This window comes from Anabrus simplex, chromosome 1 (assembly GCF_040414725.1).
Source record: "Anabrus simplex isolate iqAnaSimp1 chromosome 1, ASM4041472v1, whole genome shotgun sequence".
NCBI classification, from domain to species: Eukaryota; Metazoa; Arthropoda; class Insecta; order Orthoptera; family Tettigoniidae; genus Anabrus; species Anabrus simplex.
Genome location: NC_090265.1, coordinates 1,644,083,201 through 1,644,102,962, shown reverse-complemented (window position 1 = coordinate 1,644,102,962; position 19,762 = coordinate 1,644,083,201). Strand labels below are relative to the sequence as shown.

General features: G+C 40.3%; 2 protein-coding genes across 2 annotated transcripts in view; one reads left to right on the top strand and one right to left on the bottom strand.

The window, feature by feature from the left end:
• Chsy (Chondroitin sulfate synthase) overlaps positions 1-19,762 on the top strand; it is a 424,023-nt gene that overhangs the window by 267,189 nt on the left and 137,072 nt on the right. The window lies entirely within an intron of this gene.
• On the bottom strand, positions 945-18,807 carry LOC136881457 (uncharacterized). Its single transcript, XM_067154154.2, has 2 exons — positions 18,299-18,807; positions 945-2,025 (listed from the first exon to the last, which is right to left on the bottom strand). Exons 1-2 carry the CDS (start codon positions 18,698-18,700, stop codon positions 1,678-1,680), a joined length of 750 nt encoding a protein of 249 aa, XP_067010255.2. The 5' UTR covers positions 18,701-18,807; the 3' UTR covers positions 945-1,677.

Sequence of the window (19,762 nt, the reverse complement as noted above, 5' to 3'; positions counted from 1 at the left end):
GACAATCGCTTAAAGTTGTAGGACTACATCTTCGAAAACGGTGCTTTTGCCATTGCCAACTGTACGTGGATTGTTCAAGAGTTCGAAAGGCAAACACAATACAGTATACTTCTTACCTCCAAATGGAAGGACATTAATATTCTTTATTCCGAAGCTCTATAAAGAAACAATATATATTGTATTATATAACATGGTCTTTTACATGGTTTTAATATTATTTGTACCATCTATCAACCCAGTATCTTAAGCATTGAAAGTAACAATATTTTTTAAAAAATAAATTATTTCATGGAATTTACGTCAAAACGATGCGATTTAATAATATGTTTTAATTTGCCTTTAAATAATTAGTTTAGAAACATCTAACGGTTGAATTAATAAACGCGGGCAAAGCCGCGGGCACATGCTAGTATATGTAAGAACGAGAATTATTCGGTATAATTTGCTCAATATTGAACTTAGGATGACAGGATTTTACCAGCCAGAGTGCTTAGCTGAAATATTTCATGTAACTCTTTTCGTAATTTGCCAACAGATATGAAGGCGGCTCAATTTGAAACGCCATTTTCCAGTTAAATTAGGGACAATTGCACAAACATTCGGACACATTTCTGTTTATTTTTGAACGTTTGAAGGAAATCGGTGATCCCATAGATATTGCCTGCCCCTATAAATGCCATTTCCTATGTGGTCGTTGTGAATTTTCAACGCGCACAACTGGTTTTGACATTTATTTGGCATACAGAGGCATAGTGAGGACACCCCTTAGCACTTCAATAATTTGCTTTCATCACGATGGGTTATAAAATAAGTGGCGACTCCTGGTTTCTTAGATGTATAGGATGAAGCATTAGTAGTTAGACATACAAAAAAAAAAAAAAAAAAAAAAAAAAAAAGATAGGGTTAGCAATAATAATGTGTTCCTTGTTTGTTGATGACTTTTATTTCCTAAATTATTTAAATCAGTCACACCTTCATTGTTCCAAGCACTTTTCTGGTTGAGAAACAATAAACATGGCAAACAGGACCGTTTATTCAAATGTCTACACCCACTTAACCACGGTATTTCTGTATACTTAGAAACATAGAAATGAAGTTTCACTGTTTTGCGGCCTGATTTACGAAATTGAATTAAGATGGGTAATGATGGTGAAGGCCGCCCTTTAGAAATTAGTTACATTTTCCTTGAAAGCTTAACGAACTGTCCTTCGATTTCACAATCACGAGGTTCACCTGCTGGATTTTGATGTGCTCGCATTACAAGACATTTTACGATGCACTGACTCAGTACACGCTCCGGGTCTACGAGTAGAAAACCCTGCTGTAGGACGAACGACCACGTACTCAGAATAAGTGGTCCGATGTCTTGAGGACAGTTCCCCTCTGAACCCCGTCTTCCTCTCGCTGCGCTGACGACACCTTACAGCCATGTGGATTCAAGGGCATTTTAAGATGAAGCGAACACGTCCTCACATTCACGCCAAATACCAACCTGCTCAGAATAAAACTATTTTTCACAGTGCCTTTCAATAACGTTGTTAATTGTGATTTGTCATTTAGTCTTTAGTTGCGGCAAAGGATGTTAATAACAGTTTATACAGATATATTGAGGAGTGTAGGATGATCGTCATATCATATATGGAATAATCGCCACTGTATAAAATGCTGGTACTGTTCCTATACTTCCGTGGTCACAATTTTCGAATATCGCGACAAAGTACCACACCTAGCCTCAAAAATGGCATCGTTTATAAGTTTTTGGCAGTATATAGCCATGTCCGGTGGCAGATTTCTGAGTTCCTCGGCGATATACGCTCCGTACGTGGAATACAGACTGAGGCGTGCCTCTGGTGGCAATTTTACTGTCTCGCTTTCGGTCGGCTGGTCAGTCTTCCTCCGCTTGGCTTCTGGTGTCGCTGCGGTGGATACTGGAGGCGCTAAGGATACAGCTTGGAGTGATGATTCTTCTGCTGGTTCCGAGAATGCTGGTATATCTTGGAGTGATATCATCGAGTATTTTTCTTCCTGAAACCAAAGAATTATATTGTTATGTTTACATTAAGACCTTCATGCCATAGACTTCTAGACATTAGGGCTCGGATATTTAAGACCTAAAAATCGCCCAAAGATGCAAGCAAATTTAATTTTAAAATGGCAAAATATGACTCAAAAATAACTGAATATAATCCAACTGCACAATTTGTTATGAAATATTTTTATTATTTCATTCACGTCGTTTCGGCCAACTAGGAACCACGTCATTTCAACTGTCTCCTTCCTCGGGCTTTAACATTTGCCCAGTACGCCCGCATTCGTTGCGGGTGTTGTTCCTTTCTTTTCATTGGCTAAGCTATTAAACATATGTGAAACTGTGTTCGGTACGCTTACTTTTAAAGTAAGATGTTACATCGAGGTACGGTTTCTGCGAACTGATAAGTTCCAGTGATCTTTGGATGCTAATGATGGGCAGTCTGAGACAGGGTCTCGAGATTTCTCGAGACTAGCGCATATTACCTGTTTCTCGCGAGAAATTTCGAGAGATCTCGAGAGTGTTGTCCCAGCATTGTGTGGTGAGAAGCCTACAGGTACAGTAGACGGAGATGAATGTTGCTTGTGCCGAGTATGCGAATAACAAAACACGGGCCTTCTCCATTCCACAAATACGTGTCAACAAGAGACTAGGCCGTTCATTTATTCCATTTCTACAGCGGTCTATTTTGACGCAGTATAACATAATTATTAAGGAGGGGTACGCATTCTGGCACTATTCATTCTGGTGAAAGAAGAATTTGTAAGCTACGAAAAAGTTAAGGATGAAAAACATGAAATTCTGGGTGTAAGGTTCTTCTCTAAAGGTAATAGGCAACTTGATGTCTTTGCAGTGTACAGACCGGGAAAGGGTAGCGCTGACGCTGATTCAAAATTATTTGATAAGATAATCAGCTACGTTGGAAATGATATGGAAAGGAATGTGATAGTAGCAGGTGATCTCAATTTACCAAATGTCAATTGGGAAGGTAATGCGAACGACAGGAAGCATGAACAACAAATGGCAAATAAGTTAATATGGAAAGGTCAGCTGATTCAGAAAGTGAAGGAACCAAATAGAGGGAAGAATATTTTGGATGTGGTGCTGATAAAACCAGATGAGCTCTATAGAGAAACCAAAGTAATAGATGGTATTAGTGATCACGAAGCTGTTTTTGTCGTAGTTAAAAATGTAAAAGGAAGGTATTAAAATTAGGACTATTAGGCAGTACCATATGGCCGATAAAACAGGCATGAGGGACTTTTTAAAAAGTAAACATGATCGCTGGAAAATGGTAAATAAAAATGTAAACAGACTCTGGGATGCCTTTAGAGCAGTTATTGAGGAATGTGAAAATAGGTTTGTACCTTTAAAGGTGGTAAGGAATGGTAAGGATCCACTATATTATAACAGAGAAGTAAAGAGACTAAGAAGGAGGTGCAGGTTGGAACGAAATAGAGTTAGAAATGGTTGTGGAGGTAAGGAGAAATTGAAGGAACTTACTAAGAAATTGAATCTAGCAAAGAAGTCACTAAGGATAACGTGATGGCAAGCATAATTGGTGGTCATACACATTTTAGTGAAAAATGGAAGGGTATGTGTAGGTACTTTAAGGCAGAAACAGATTCAAAGAAGGACATTCCAGGAATCATTAATGAACAAGGGGAGTGTGTGTGCGAGGATCTTCAAAAGGCAGAAGTATTCAGTCAGCAGTATGTAAAGATTGGTGGTTACAAGGATAATGTCCAGATAGAGGAGGAGACTAAGGCCAAAGAAGTAATAAAATTTACATATGATAATAATGACATTTACAGTAAGATACAAAAGTTGAAAACTAGAAAAGCAGCTGGGATTGATAAGATTTCTGGGGATATACGAAAGGCAATGGGTTGGGATACAGTACCATATCTGAAATACTTATTTGATTATTGTTTGGTTGAAGGAGCTATACCAAATGAATGGAGAGTTGCTATAGTAGCCCCTGTGTATAAAGGAAAGGGTGATAGACATAAAGCTGAATATTACAGGCCAGTCAGTTTGACATGCATTGTATGTAAGCTTTGGGAAAGCATTCTTTCTGATTATATTAGACATGTTTGCGAAATTAATAACTGATTTGACAGAAGGCAGTTTGGGTTTAGGAAAGGTTATTCCACTGAAGCTCAGCTTGTAGGATTTCAGCAAGATATAGCAGATATCCTGGATTCAGGAGGCCAAATGGACTGTATTGCGATTGACCTATCTAAGGCATTTGATAGGGTAGATCATGGAAGACTACTGGCATAAATTAGTGCTATTGGACTAGGAAAAAAGAGTGACTGAATGGGTGGCTATATTTCTAGGAAATAGAACTCAGAGAATTAGAGTAGGTGAAGCTCTATCTAACCCTGTAATAATTAAGAGGGGAATTCCTCAAGGCAGTATTACTGGACGTTTATGTTTTCTTATATATATATATATATATATATATCAGTGATATGTGTAAAGAAGTGGAATCAGAGATAAGGCTTTTCGCAGATGATGTTATTCTGTACAGAGTAATAAATAAGTTACAAGATTGTGAGCAACTGCAAAATGACCTCGATAATGTTGTGAGATGGCCAGTAGGCAATGGTATGATGATAAACGGGGATAAAAGTCAGGTTGTGAGTTTCACAAATATGAAAAGTCCTCTCAGTTTTAATTACTGCGTTGATGGGGTGAAAGTTCCTTTTGGGGATCATTGTAAGTATCTAGGTGTTAATATAAGGAAATATCTTCATTAGGGTAATCACATAAATGGGATTGTAAATAAGGGGTACAGATCTCTGCACATCGTTATGAGGGTGTTTAGGGGTTGTAGTAAGGATGTAAAGGAGAGGGCATATAAGTCTCTGGTAAGATCCCAACTAGAGTATGGTTCCAGTCCAGTGTATGGGAACCTCACCAGGATTACTTGATTCAAGAACTGGAAAAAAGCCAATGAAAAGCAGCTCGATTTGTTCAGGATGATTTCCGACAAAAGTGTACCGTTACAAAAATGTTGCAAAGTTTGGGCTGGGAAGACTTGGGAGAAAGGAGACGAGCTGCTCGACTAATTGGTATGTTCCGAGCTGTCAGTGGAGAGATGGCGTGGGAGGATATCAGTAGACGAATTTTGAGTGGTGTCTTTAAAAGTAGGAAAGATCACAATATGAAGATAAAGTTGGAATTCAAGAGAACAAATTGGGGCAAATATTCGTTTATAGGAAGGGGAGTTAGGGATTGGAATAACTTACCAAGGGAGATATTCAATAATTTTCCAATTTCTTTGCGATCATTTAAGAAAAGGCTAGGAAAACAACAGATAGGGAATCTGCCACCTGCGCGACTGCCCTAAATGCAGATCAGTAGTGATCGATCGATTGATTGATTGATTGATTGATTGATCGATTGACTGTATGCAGCGATAAGTACAATAATGTGTAGGCTAAGTACAGACACGAACGGCTACTATAGGTGTACATCGTTATCACTCATAATTTATCAGACCCCACATTCAGTCGCCATTTGGCCAGTGCTTGTGTTATCGACATTATGGTGACGAAGAAAAGAATTCCTTACAGTGTTATAGAGTATTCGCATCATAATTAGGTACTTCAGTATAGGACGGTGCAATGTGTAATTGTTTCCAATTGTATGCGACAACTTTAAGACGATGTCTGAAACACAACGTAAGTCGTAGACGTGGACGCTGTGTTGTTTGTTCAAAAGAAATAAAATACGTCAACAGAAATACTTCTGGGATGAAATGGAAATGAAATGGCGTATGGCTTTATTGCTGGGAGTGTCCGAGGACATGTTCGGCTCGCCAGGTGCAGGTCTTTTGATTCGACCCCCGTAGGCGACCTGCGCGTCGTGATGAAGATGAAATGATGATGAAGACGACACATACACCCAGTTCTCGTGCCAGCGAAATTAACCAATGATGGTTAAAATTCCCGACCCTACCGGGAATCGAACCCGTGTCCCCTGTGGCCAAAGGCCAGTACGCTAACCATGTAGCGATGGAGCCGGACACTTCTGGGATGACCGGGCACTTAAAAGTACAAATCACTGAAGGGGAATCGTCACAAAGAACACCTCCGGCGCTCTGCATCACAAGAAGCTACCCTGTTGACAGCAATTGCGATGTATCCAGGTCATTGTAGGCCTACATCCTATCTACAGTAATTAACAAATTATACAGGGTTATTCAGCTAAGACGTCCTTCTCAAAAACCTCGTGAACCGTTTAAGATACTGACATTTTGTTTTCACTTCCATTTATGGTATTAATGGGCTTATACATGAACAAGCAGTACTTTTCCAAGCTTTGACAAAATTTATCGGCACACACGATTCCATATGAGAACGTTATTTCACAAAATAACTGCTGATGATACGCTATCAAACTTACGCTCATAGTTATTGGGACGTCACACAGATCGCAGCACAGGGGAATAGGTCTCGAGATTCTCGCGAGAGTCTCGAGATCTGTGATGTGAGTCTCTCCTTTATAATTTTTACCTTGGTGTTCAAATCGAGGAAGGCTAGTTTCTTTGAAGCTATTGTTAACTGGAGATTGTATGATTGCACGAACTGAACTTAGCGAAATGAGCAATTTAGGCCAGTGGTCTTCTCCCTAGTTCCTAAGTTGGCAGCCTTGTGCAGTTGTCCGCGAGAAACGAACAAACGAATTTCATACCGCGCATAGAAACCCGCGATGCAAGTGGTGACTGCTAGAATTAATGTTGGGTAGCGGAGAGTGAAATTTTGCCCCGTATGGAAACATTATTATTAATTCGTTATGTAGAACAATTCGTTTAACATAGATTACAGTAGAGGGTACTTAATTTCCGAAACTGTAATATAAGAGTATAAACCGCATTAGCTTAAATTAAATAATTCAGTACGGTATATACAGTAGTACACTATTTTGAGCTGAATCAAAGCTTTCAACAGAATTACAGTATTGCGTTTATTTCCTTTGTAATTTTCTGCATACTGCACTGATTAAGTGATTAGTCATGGTAACGCAGTTGACACTTGCCAAATAAATTTTGTGTTTAAGTAATTACAGTACTGTATGCATTATTTTGTGTAGTGAATTATCTGTGTATTAACTATGTGTAGTACGGTAATTTGTTGTTGTTGTAAAATCTTTCCGAAACAGCTGCCGGTTGTCTAAGGACAAAGAGGACCTGAATAATAACAATAGATAAAGGCGAACGGATTAGCCGAACACGAGATAGCATGAAAAGGCAAAGGGGTAGATAACCATAGGGAGTTATGTTAAACATTTCACTGAGGTCCGTAAACATACTTCTTGAAGATCACGATGGAATTCCTGAGGGTAGTAATGTCGATGTTGTAGATGAAATGTATTCAGCACAAAGGTATCGCAAAAGTTGACAAAAATGTTATTTCTCCTCGGGCACCTAACATCAAGCCGATTACTGAGATGGATGCGAACGTGTCCTTTTGCTTATAGTAGTCCACCGTTTCTTCATACATTCTTCTCTTTTCTGCATCGACCTCTTTTGGCTGGTTTTCGCTGGTCTGAAAATTCTTCATTGATCTTGCTACATTATGGCGCAAGGGTAAATCACCACGTGGACAGGCTCCCAGGACGTGTGAAAGAGTTTCGAACTCTGTGGCAACGCCGAGAGAGGCTGTTGCCCTGGGGGATCTGTCAGGTACAGTACGCACAACAGACACTGGAATAAATTTTTATTGACTCACGCCATTCATTGCGAGACAATTTTCCTTGTATCTACAAAACCATGCTTTTCGTCTCGAATAGATTCCTTTTCTGCTATATTCAATGCAGGGAGGCTCGTGCTGATTTCTTGACAGAAGTTTCTCGTTGAATGTAATGGATATTATTGGAAAAGTGTAAAATTTCACAGGCATTGATATGTTGCAGATTTCCCATGATGTACAGAATAAGACCACACCTTTAAATTTAATTTCAGCTTATATCGTATCATACGGGACATCCGGAGGAAGTTGTAGAATTTCCTTTAATGCCCCTCTAATCATAATATTCGCGTCATTTATAAACTTGACTGGAATCTTTTGTGTTGGTACAGTCTGAAATTTTTATACTAAACCGAGACAGATTGATGTGTTCATGATTACAAATTTTTGATCGGATTGCAAAAGCGGTGAAGAAATGAGGATCTCTAGGGAGGTTTTTATCTTACTTAAGAGCTCGAAGGACTAGAAAGTAATTTCATTTGAGAAATTCACTCCCAAATATTAAATTCTCCCCTCTTCAAACATGGTATCTCTCTTTCATCTGCCATTAACCGTTTTTCTTCTGACAGCCCACAAACCCGTAGTAGCAGCTAGAACTCTCTTCGTTTTTGTTGTTGCCATTTTTTATATTTCTGGAATTATTTCCTCCTTCGGGCCTTACAGACACATGATATTGTTGTAAGGTCACTTAAAAGGTCAACAGCATCAACATTTCCATGTTTAGCTGGAAAATCAATAGCTTCCTGAATTGTTCGTGAATTGTAGTTTGTTGAAGATATTTAATGGTCTTATATGAACAGGGCTTATTTCAACGCAAGCGTCTCGAAAAATGTCTTCAGGCGTTATATGAACTTTATTTGTACTAAAGCAGAAGGGTTTTGCAAGGACGGAGGGCCAAGCTGCCGTCTTAAAACTTTTGTTTTATATGAGAGACACTGGACAAATCCCCCATACTTTAAAGTATTATTATCCCTTACTTCTCCGAATTTAGTCCAAGAAGTGTTTTTAACTGCGTTTCCTTTTTTCTGCTACTCTAAACTCTCACGATTTAACTTTATTCACAGCACATTTTGGCAGTGTGTCTTGCATTTTCTTACCGACAGCAAAAACAATGTCCGAGCTTCCACTTGACGTCGACAGTGTTGTAACTTCATCAACATTCATCTTGACGCTTAATTAGTACAGAAAGCTACAGTTTACCTACTACTACGAGAGGGGCATTCAACCAACACCGAGCGATCGTTATGCACGTTACTTCGTTATTCATCGGAAACATTAACACGCTACGTGTTGGTTGTCGATATGTATGTGCAAGTCTAAGTTGTACGGCAAGACTAAGCCAGTGAGTTGATAGGAAATCGTACGAATTGTTGGACATTTCATAAGGAAAGGATGCTGCTGCCTCGTGAACAAACAAGACAGTGTACAGTGTACCGCTTTTCCCACACCTGTGGGGTCGTGGGCGCGAAGTGTGTCCCACATGGCAATTTGGCCCTGTTTTACAACCGGATGCCCTTTCTGACGCCAACCCCATATGGAGGAATGTAATCACTATTGCGTGTTTCTGTGGTGGTTTGTAGTGTTGTATGTTGTCTGAAGATGATGAGGAGAGTGTTGGGACGGACACAAACACCCAGTCCCCGAGCCAGAAGAATTAATCAGAGGCGATTAAAATCCCCGACCAGGCCGCCAATCGAACCCGGGACCCTCTGAACCGAAGGCCAGAACGCTGACCTTTCAGCCAACGAGTGGGTAGGTTAAAACAGAAAAGCGAGCAAGCTGACTATGCGGTACGAGTCACGCATCTCTGAGCTTGCATTCGGGAGATAGTGGATCTGAACCCCACTGTCGGAAGCCCTCTAGGTGGGTTTTGCGTGATTTCTCATTTTCACACCAGGCCAGTGCTAGTCCCATCCTTCTCAGTCCTAGCATTTTCCCCTCCCACCGTCGCTATAAGACCTGTCTGTGTCGGTGCGACGTAAAACAATTAGCAAAGAAAAATGCAAATTAGTGTAATTATTAGGGTAAAGGTGGTCGAGCATAAAACTAACCACCAGTATTTCACATAGAGGCGAGCCTTCGAAGCATTTTTTCGTTCCACTTCTCCTGCATTCTGTGATGATTATGATGATGATGATGATGAAAATATTATTAAAATTAATAATACCGAGCGAATGGCTGCGCGTTTTGGGTCGCGTAGCTGTCTGCTTGCATTCGGGAACCCTGCTTTTGACAGCCCTGAAGATGGTTTCCCATTTTCACACTACGCAGATGCTGGGGCTGTACCTTACTCAAAGTCTCAGTCGGTTCCTTCCCACTCCTAACAGTTTCCTGTCCCATCATCGCAGTGTCGGTGCGACGTAAAACACATTGTATAAATAATAATAATAATAATAATAATAATAATAATAATAATAATAATAATAATAATCACCGAGCTCGATAGCTGCAGTCACTTAAGTGCAGCCAGTATGCAGTATTCGGGAGATAGTAGGTTCGAATCCCACTGTCGGCAGTCCTGAAAATCGTTTTCCGTGGTTTCCCATTTTCACACCAGGCAAATGCTGGGGCTGTACCTTAATTAAGGCCACGGCCGCTTCCTTCCTTCTCCTAGCCCTTTCCTGCCCTATTGTTGCCATAAGACCTAAAGCAACTTGCAAAAATAATAGTCCGTCTCTGTGGCGTAGTTGTTAGTGTGATCAGCTGCCACCTCCGGAGGTCCGCATTCGATTCCCTGCTCGGCCACGAAATTTGAAAACTGTTAAGAGGTCTGGAACGGAGTCTACCCAGCCTCGGAAGGTCAACTGAGTAGAGGGGTTCGATTCCCACCTCAGCCATCCTCGAAGTGGTTTTCCGTGGTTTCCATCTTCTTATCTAGGAAAAATGCCGGAATGGTACCAAACTTAAGGCCACGGCTGCCTTTCCCACCTCTTCCTTGCCTCTCCCTTCCAATCTTCCTATCCCTCACCAAGCCCTTGTTCAGTATAGCAGGTGATGCCACCTGGACGAGGTACTGGTTTCCCTCCCCAGTTGTATCCCACGCTCCAATCCGAGGGAAAACCCCACCCTGGATGGTAAACTGATTAAATAATAATAATAATAATAATAATAATAATAATAATAATAATAATAATAATAATAATAATAATAATAATAATAATAATAATAATATCATGGATTTTAAACACTAATTTGGAAGAGAAAAGTAGCCACTGAAAACATAGAGTAAAAAGAACAATCGTAAGGACAATTCTAGGCCCAAAACTCACATGCGAACAATACACAGAGAATAAACAGGAAAATAAACAGACATCAAAGCGAGAGTGGGAAACGCAAATTCGAATTTTAGGGACACATGAAGATAATGAAGAGCCTCCGTGGCTCAGGCGGCAGCGCGTCGGCCTCTCACCGCTGGGTTTCGTGGTTCAAATCCCAATTACTCCATGGGAGATTTGTGCTGGACAAAGCGGAGGCAGGACAGGTTTTTCTCCGGGTACTTTTCCCTGTCATCTTTCATTTCAGCAACGCTCTGCAATATTATTTCATTTTATCTGTCAGTCATTGCCCCAAGGGAGTGCGACAGGCTTCGGCAGCCGGGATAATTCCTATCCTCGCCGCTAGATGGGGGCTTCATTCATTCCATTCCTGACCCGGTCAAATGACGTGAAACAGGCTGTGGATTTTTTTCATTACCAAGAGAATGAACCCTGACACAGTGGACTAGCCAGGAACTGAGGACTGGAAGGACTCGCCCTTAACTTACAGGCAAAAAATATATTTGTGACGTGTAAGCTGGGTTGGTGTCATCTGAGGATTCACAAATAACGGGAGAGACGCTTCGTTCGGAGTCCTGTTTGTAGGATTTTTAAAGAGGAAATCGAATATCTTACTTTTTAAGAGGGGGCTGGAATCTTTTCCTTTGATTTGGGAAGTCGCTTCTTATTAACAATACTCGTGTTACAGTTGACAACAAAATAATACTTTCGCCGAATCGGACTGGGACAAAAATAATCTATGTTTATATGTTTATATACCACTTGTGATATGGATTTAATTTCGGTTTCAGACTAAGATAACATAGACACAGATATTGTTAATAGACTTTCAGTGAGGTCATTATCGATATTGTCTTACAGAAAATCTACAGTCTGATTCCAGTCTTTTGACCGAGTCAGGAGTGGAATGATTGAAGCCCTCATCTAGCGGGAGGATAGGAATTGTGCCGGTTGACGGAGCCTGCCGCACTTCTCTGGCGCAATGACTGATGGATGACTGACGGATGAAATAAAATGATATTGGAGAGTGTTGCTGGATTGAAAGATGGCGGAAAACCGTGTACCCGAAAAAAAACATGTCCCGCCTGCGCTTTGTCCAGCGCAAATCTCACACGGAGTGATCGGAATTTGAACCGCGGAACCCAGCGCCAGCGGTGAGAGGCCGGCGAGTTGTTGCCTGAGCCACGACGGCTCCTATTACTTTAATAAAATTTGAAAATCTCTCTCTCTATATATATATATATAAAATAACATGGACTGACTGACTGACTGACTGACTGACTGACTGATTCATCATCGCCGAGCCAAAACTACTAGACATAACGAAATTAAATTTTGAAGACACATTTATATTACAATGTAGGTGCTCGCTAAGGGAGGATTTTTGGATATTCCTTCGCTAAGGGGATGAAAAGGGGGGTGAATTTTTAAAATGAGTGTATCTATATCTCAAAACTTCAAAAGTTTACAGATGTAAAGACAATTGGTATTTAGAATCTCCTTTAAAAATTAACAAACACGCAGTTTTTTGTTTTTGTTTTTGGAAAATCCCAATAGGGGGGGAAGGTGAAAAAAGGGTTGATTGCCTTCAATGAAGATACTTATATCTCAGAAACTGAAGATATTACAGACCTGAAAATTGGTATTTGGGATCTTTAAAAATAAAGAAACACGTATATTTTGTTTTTGGAATATCCAATTAATGGGAGTTAAACAGGAGTGAAAAATTGGGGTAAATTTTTAGAAAGACTATATCTACAGTATATTTCAGAATATTACATATGTAAAAATTGGTATTTGGAATCTCCTGTAAAAGGAAAGAAACATAATTGATTTGTTTTTGGAAACTCCACTTAAGGGGAACTAAAATGGGGGTGAAATTTTAAAATGATCATTTCTACAGTATCTCAAAAACTTAATATGTTACAGAAGTGTATTTTTGTTTTCGGAAAAACCACATGGGTGCGGGTAAAAGAGGCTGAAAATGGGGTTGAATTCTTTTAATTAGGATACTGATATCTCAAAAACTGAACATGTTACAGACGTGAAATTTGGTATTTGGTATTTGGAATATCATTTAAACATAAAGAAATACGTATTTTTTGTGTTCGGAAATCCACTTAAGGGGTAGGGGGAGATTGAAAAATTAGTTGAATTATTTGTATGAAGATACTATTATCTCAGAAACGAAAGATTTTGCAGACGTGAAAATTAATATTTGGAATCTGCTTTAAAAGTAAAGAAACACGTATTCTCGGAAAATCCAATGAAAGGGGGGGGGGGGTGGATGAGAAAGAATTGAAAAATTAATTGAATTATTTGTATGAGGATACTTACATCTAATAAAAACAATATTGTTACAGGCGTGAAAATTGGTATTTGGATCTCCTTTAAAAACAAAGAAAAACGTGTGTTGGTGGGAAAACATCTTGGGGGCGGGATAAAAAGGAGTTGAATTCCTTTTGTGAGGACACATCTCAAACACTGAAGGTGTTACAGTCGTGATAATTGGTATTTAGAAGATCCTTTACTATTAAAGAAACAAGTATTTTTTGCCGGAAAATTCGTTTAGGGGGGCGGGGATTGTGAAAGGAAGTGAAAAAAAGTGAAATATTTTTATGGGGATACTTATATCTCAAAACTGAAGGTAACAGACGTTGACACTGGTATCTGGAATCTCCTTTAAACACAAAGAAACACGCCTTTTTTATTCTTGGGGTGGGGGTGGGGGGTAAATCAACTTAACGGCGGTTGGGTGAAAAATGAGTTGAGACCAATTGATTTTACTGTTCATAATGTATAGTCATAAACCGATCAATTTTTTAATCTTTCCTGGGTTCGTTTTAAAGAGACATCTTTTCCTTCGGAGAACTTAAAGTTAAATTACAGTAGATTCTCCTGGCATATCAATAAAAATTTAAACACATTTGTAATAAACGATGAATGATATTGACCGTGCAATTCTTCACCTCTATAATAAGGTCAATAATGCACGGAAGTGCTGGTCACATTGTCAACAACGACAATGGCAGCAGATGCAATTTACCGCCAAGTAGCGGTCTTGCATCTTGCTGTGGGGTCCATAATAATAATAATAATAATAATAATAATAATAATAATAATAATAACTTAAATTCATGTAATATCACCCACCCTAATAATAATAATAATAATAATAATAATAATAATAATAATAATAATAATAATAATAATAATAATAATGTTCTGGACCGTCGTCAAAATTTGCGGACCGCGCTGAAACGAGTCCTGGCCAGGTAATGATTACGAATGCAGTCCGGCCGCGGGTTCAGTACCGCCAAGGTACCGACGACACCACACCGGATCTCCTCAAGGATTTGGTCCATATAAAAAATGCTTATAGGAAAAGATAGCGAAGATTTATTGACCTAACTGACCGGGTGGAAGACCTGGACCTAGCCCGGAAAATACGAACTCGATTGCTGGAAGGAAAGATTGAAAAATGGGAGGAACTTTGCCGTAATCTCTCAGAAAACAAGTCAGATCGCGAATTCCGGCGGATTATACATAAAACGTTAAGCATTCAATTATAAATTTCATTATAATACCGTAGCGAAGCACGCGTATCTTGCTAGTGTTTCTATAAGAATCGAGGGGGATTCAGCCGGCTGAACCCCCCTCTGCCTACGCCATTACCTGACAGACTCACAAAACAAATAATCGATGTCTGTTGAAACAAGAGTAAAGCAAGAACAGAGTCACTATGAAATTTAACGTGGAAATGAAGAAAAATGACCTTAAATATGTGGTAAGCACACAAGAAAACATTTAAAACGTGGGAATCGTTAGTTCCCAGATTCTCCGAATAACTTGGATCAAAGAGAGAGAAAAAATTACAGCAAAAGAATTAAAGAAATATAGGCACTAAAAGGAAGGCAAACAGTAGCCTCTAATACTGTGCGTAGTCTTAAATGGGCTTACTACATAGTATACATACATGTTCATTATAGACTTTTATACCTTTTAGCGTTCAGTCTGCAATCCTCTGTGAATAACCTAAGCGCCTCCACAATCATATATTTGCAACTAGCCTCGTCGAGTTTCACATCTCGTATCATCAAATCGTTCAAAACTCAGTCTAAGCACTGTCACCTTGGTCTCCCTCTGCTCCTCTTGCCGTCCATGGCCGAGTCCGTTATTCACCTATGCTCTTCCATTCTGCTCGTATTTCCCCACCACCGAAGCCGATTTATGTTTACAGCTTCATTCCTAATTTAACCCTTATCTCCTTATTCCAAGCATACATCAGCATTTGTTCGCACTCTTTTGTACCCGCAATCATTCTCGCTACTTTCACGTCTGTTACTTTGAACATTATGAAATGATATTGGATAATGCTGCTGGATTGAAACCCAGCTTTCACTCTCGTACAGCAAAGTCGGTCTGAAAACAGGCACATGTAAGTATAGTTTCGCCCGAGAGCTGCTACTCCCACCACCACTACTACTACTACTGAAACGTTTTCATTTCCTCCCTGGAGGGGACGGCAGGCCTCCTAGACGGTAACGTTGTGTCTCAGGCCAGGGAGATGTGATACGGTGCAGGAGATTTACGGAGAAGGTGAGAGGGTTGGCGGCCGTGGTATGTACTAGGAACTGTCCCGGCATTCGCCTTAGTGCATGTGATTGGAAAACCACGGAAAACCATTCTCAGTATAGACGACGATGGGGACCAGCCGCTCTCGGTCTCCCAAATGCAGAGGCGTAGAGCCATGGCAGAACCGCGGCCATCCCCCCTCTGCTCGGTTGGTCGGTCGGAGTGCAGAGCAGTTGAACCACGGACCAGCCGTTGCCACCTGTAGGCCGAAGCCCAGTCTGCAATCGCCAACGTCCAAGAGCTGACTTCTTACAGAATACTGTCTGCTTACCGCTGAAAATACATGTAAACATTAAAAAGAAAAACCTTACTCCCTGGTCTGTTTATGCAAAACCCTCTGATTACATCGTTAACTGTATTTTTAAAGAACAGAATTTCACCGTCCATAACCTCGACATTCCACAGCCTACTATCCTTCCGACTAAATTTGACGGGCAGGAAATACTTTTGAAGTTGTGACGAAGCTGCGGTTAAAAAGAAAAAAACTGGGGTACGATGCGCATTGGTATCACCCAAATATCACTGTAAAATTTGTCACAAATGGAACATAATAATTGCTTTTACACATATCAAGTGAAAAATCCCTGGCAAATTAAGAAATACCGTCGTTATTTGAGAAATATGAAAACATACTTAAGGCTTGTACACAGGACTGGTTTATGACGTACTGCGCTGCTGGTGCCGTCTTTTGTTACTTTCTTCTGGTCCAGGGCTAGCACCGTGGAATGGGAGTGCTATGTCTGTAGAATCTCATTATCTTTGTCCATATGACTAGAGCGGCCAGTTCAAACAGCAAAGTGGAGGTCAACAGAAAAATAGCATGATCCCTGGACCAATAAATATTTTTATTTCTGTTCGAACGAAAGTAGCTCGATCCCTGGACCAATAAATCACTAGTCCACTGAATTTTTCTTATGTACATTGGCCATACCATTTTGTCGCCTATTAAATATTGCATATCGCGATACAATTCATGAAATGATGATGTTTGACAAGTGAAGCAATGAAACGAAAGCAAAGAACTTCAGTGAACACAGATATCACACACGAAATCGTTGAAAGTGCAAGACAAAAGACATACGTGTGTCACTGTGAGCGCAACACCAAATGTACTTGTAAAGTGGTAAAGTACGTATACACAATATTCTCCAAAAATCAAATATTTCTTAATTTGCCAGGGATTTTTCACTTGATATGTGTAAAAGCAATTATTATGTTCCATTTGTGACAAATTTTATAGTGATATTTGGGTGATACCAATGCGCACTATACCCAAAAACTGTTCGCGGTGTCGACCTCCGTAGATCTTCTGCTACTACTTTCACCATAATATGAGAGGAACCTGCGTATAAGTGTAATTATGGAAGTGTAGAGTGTGAGGAAAGGAACGTTAAGGACGACACAAACACCCAGCCCACAGTCCAGGGATATTAATCATTACAATTAAAAATTCCCAACCATGCCGGGAATCGAACTCAGGGCTGCCGGGTGACAGGCGGACGCGTTGCCCTCTACACCGCGGGGCCGGATAACCATGCTGCGTAGTACTGCATTAAGCGCGGCCTCTTCCTCAGTGCCGCTGATAGTCGCAAAGTTTGTTTCCCGTTGTATCTGCTCATAAGGTCAGTACTGTTTGTCTTACTGCAGATCAGTGTTATAAAACACATTGATAATTTTCAGATAATTTTTAATAACACTTTATACGCTTTTTGAAAGATATTTAGTTGATAGTTTATATGGATCATCTAATGAAAGGCATTAAGTGGCAGGGAGGGATTCAGTTAGGTTTGGCCTACACCGACAACTTGGTCATTATGGTAGATTGTGCTGAAAGCCTGCAGCATAATATCTTGGAACTTAAAAATAAGTGCAACGAATATGATATGAAAATTAACCTTTCCAAGACAGTAGGTAAGGAACCTAAGAGAAGTGAATGTCAGGTTGGAATTACAGAGCTGGAATAGGTAGATCATTTCAAACATTTAGGAATGTGTATTCCCAGGATGGAAGTATACTGTAGTAAGATGGAGCAAAGCTAATGCACTGGGTTCGCAGTTGCGATCAACGCTATTCCGTCAGAAAGAAGTCAGCTCCGGGACGAAACTATCTTTACACCTGTCTGTTTACAGACGAACTATGCTTTACGGGAGTGAAAACTGGGTGGACTCAGCATATTTTCTTCATAAGTTAGAAGTAACAGACATGTTAGTAGCTAGAATGATTGCTGGTACAAACAAGTGGGAACAATGGCAGGAGGGTGTTCGCAATGAAGAGATAAAGGCTGAATTAGGAAAGAACTCAATGGATGGTGAGGTCATATGGGGCGAATGGAGGAGGATAGGTTACCTAGGACAATAATGGGGTGTCTTATGGAGCATAAGAGAAGTAGAGGGAGACCAAGACGACGGTGGTTAGACTCAGTTTTTAACGATTTAAAGGTAAGAGGTATAGAACTAAATGAGGTCACAGAACTAGTCACAAACATAGGATTGTGGTGGCTGTTAGTACATTCACAGAGGCTTGCAGACTGAACGCTGAAAGGCATAACAGTTAATGAAGATGTATGTATGTATGATTACAAAGAGGTGATTTCCTCTTACCTCCACTTCAATCTCATCTTCTTCTTGTCCGTCCGCTCCACCTGATGATGTATTAAAATTGTCCTTGGGCTCTCCGTCCTCGTAGAGAAAATCGAGTAAATGATAATACCACAACGAAGGTTTATAGATTTCTCCGACATCACTAAATTTCTTGCTACGTTCAACCTTCTTGCGCTCCTTTCTGTAAGAACTTCTGAGGTTATTAATTTTCTTTGTGACGGTGTCCCTTGTGGCATTAGGCTCAATTTCTCGAACCTTCCTCACTAACTTCTCGTAAGCTACCTGTTTCACTGGTTTGTTTAAATAGAACTCATCGCGCGTATCATATAAGCATGGTAAAGACCTGTACAGTAGAATGAATTCTTTAACGAATTCCGCTGTCCATGACTTCATATCGCACATTATCACATTAAAGAATAGACCGCACACGTGAGTGAACAAGAAAGCACCTGGGTTACTTTGTTTAGCTTAACTGTAAACCTTCAGGCTGGTCCCCTCAGTCAATAAATATTCTGCTCTGACGTCTCGCTGGGACCTCGAGGCTGACTGAGCGCAGCTGGACGGCGCACGGGCACACCAATACGTGGCCTCCAGTTCGCCTGGATGTAGCTGTGTTGCCAAAGCAGCACGCCTCAGTTTACCCGCCAGATGGCTCCTACGGCTTCACTTTCCCTGCACTAGTCAGAACTTGCCTGCGAATCTTTATCGGCGGCCACGCTCGTAAGTTCTATAGGTTTCACAACGCCAAGGTAAATGTTTGGGTTGGATCCATCCGATTGTTATTAAGATATCATGGACTTAATGGTAATAGTCATTCTGCCGTAAAATAACACTTAGTAACTTGTTGCTGCAGTTTTAAGTGCAGTGTTGTGTATTGAAGTCTTCGATTCCAAGACCGAGTTGAGTGGCTATCTCCATTTTGCGCCACAAAGTTTGATAAACTATTGCGCAGTATATTGTAGCATTTTTGATAACATCTAGCTGTGACATAGTTCTGCATGAAAGTTGCAAAATGTAGGTCTGTGGTAACCACAAAACTTCTAATTTTGGGTTATATGAGTTATACAATTCAAAGCAAAAGATTACGAAAACAGAAACAAAAGACTGGTAAGTTAATATAAAAAAAGAACTGGCTGAAACCATAAATGTAATAAACATGCACTGCGGCCTCGTTTAGTTCCATACCTCATAAATCATCAGAAACTGAGTCTTCGTCTCCCCCTACTTCTCTTACCTTCCATGACCAAGTCGATTATTCTCTTAGAGTATCTCCTCCATTCCATTCTTATTTTGTAATAATCTTTCTTTCTTTCTTTCTTTCTTTCTTTCTTTCTTTCTTTCTTTCTTCATCTGTTTACCCTCCAGGGTTGGTTTTTCCCTCGGACTCAGCGACGGACCCCACCTCTACCGTCTCAAGAGCAGTGTCCTGGAGCGTGAGACATTGGGTCGGGGATACAACTGGGG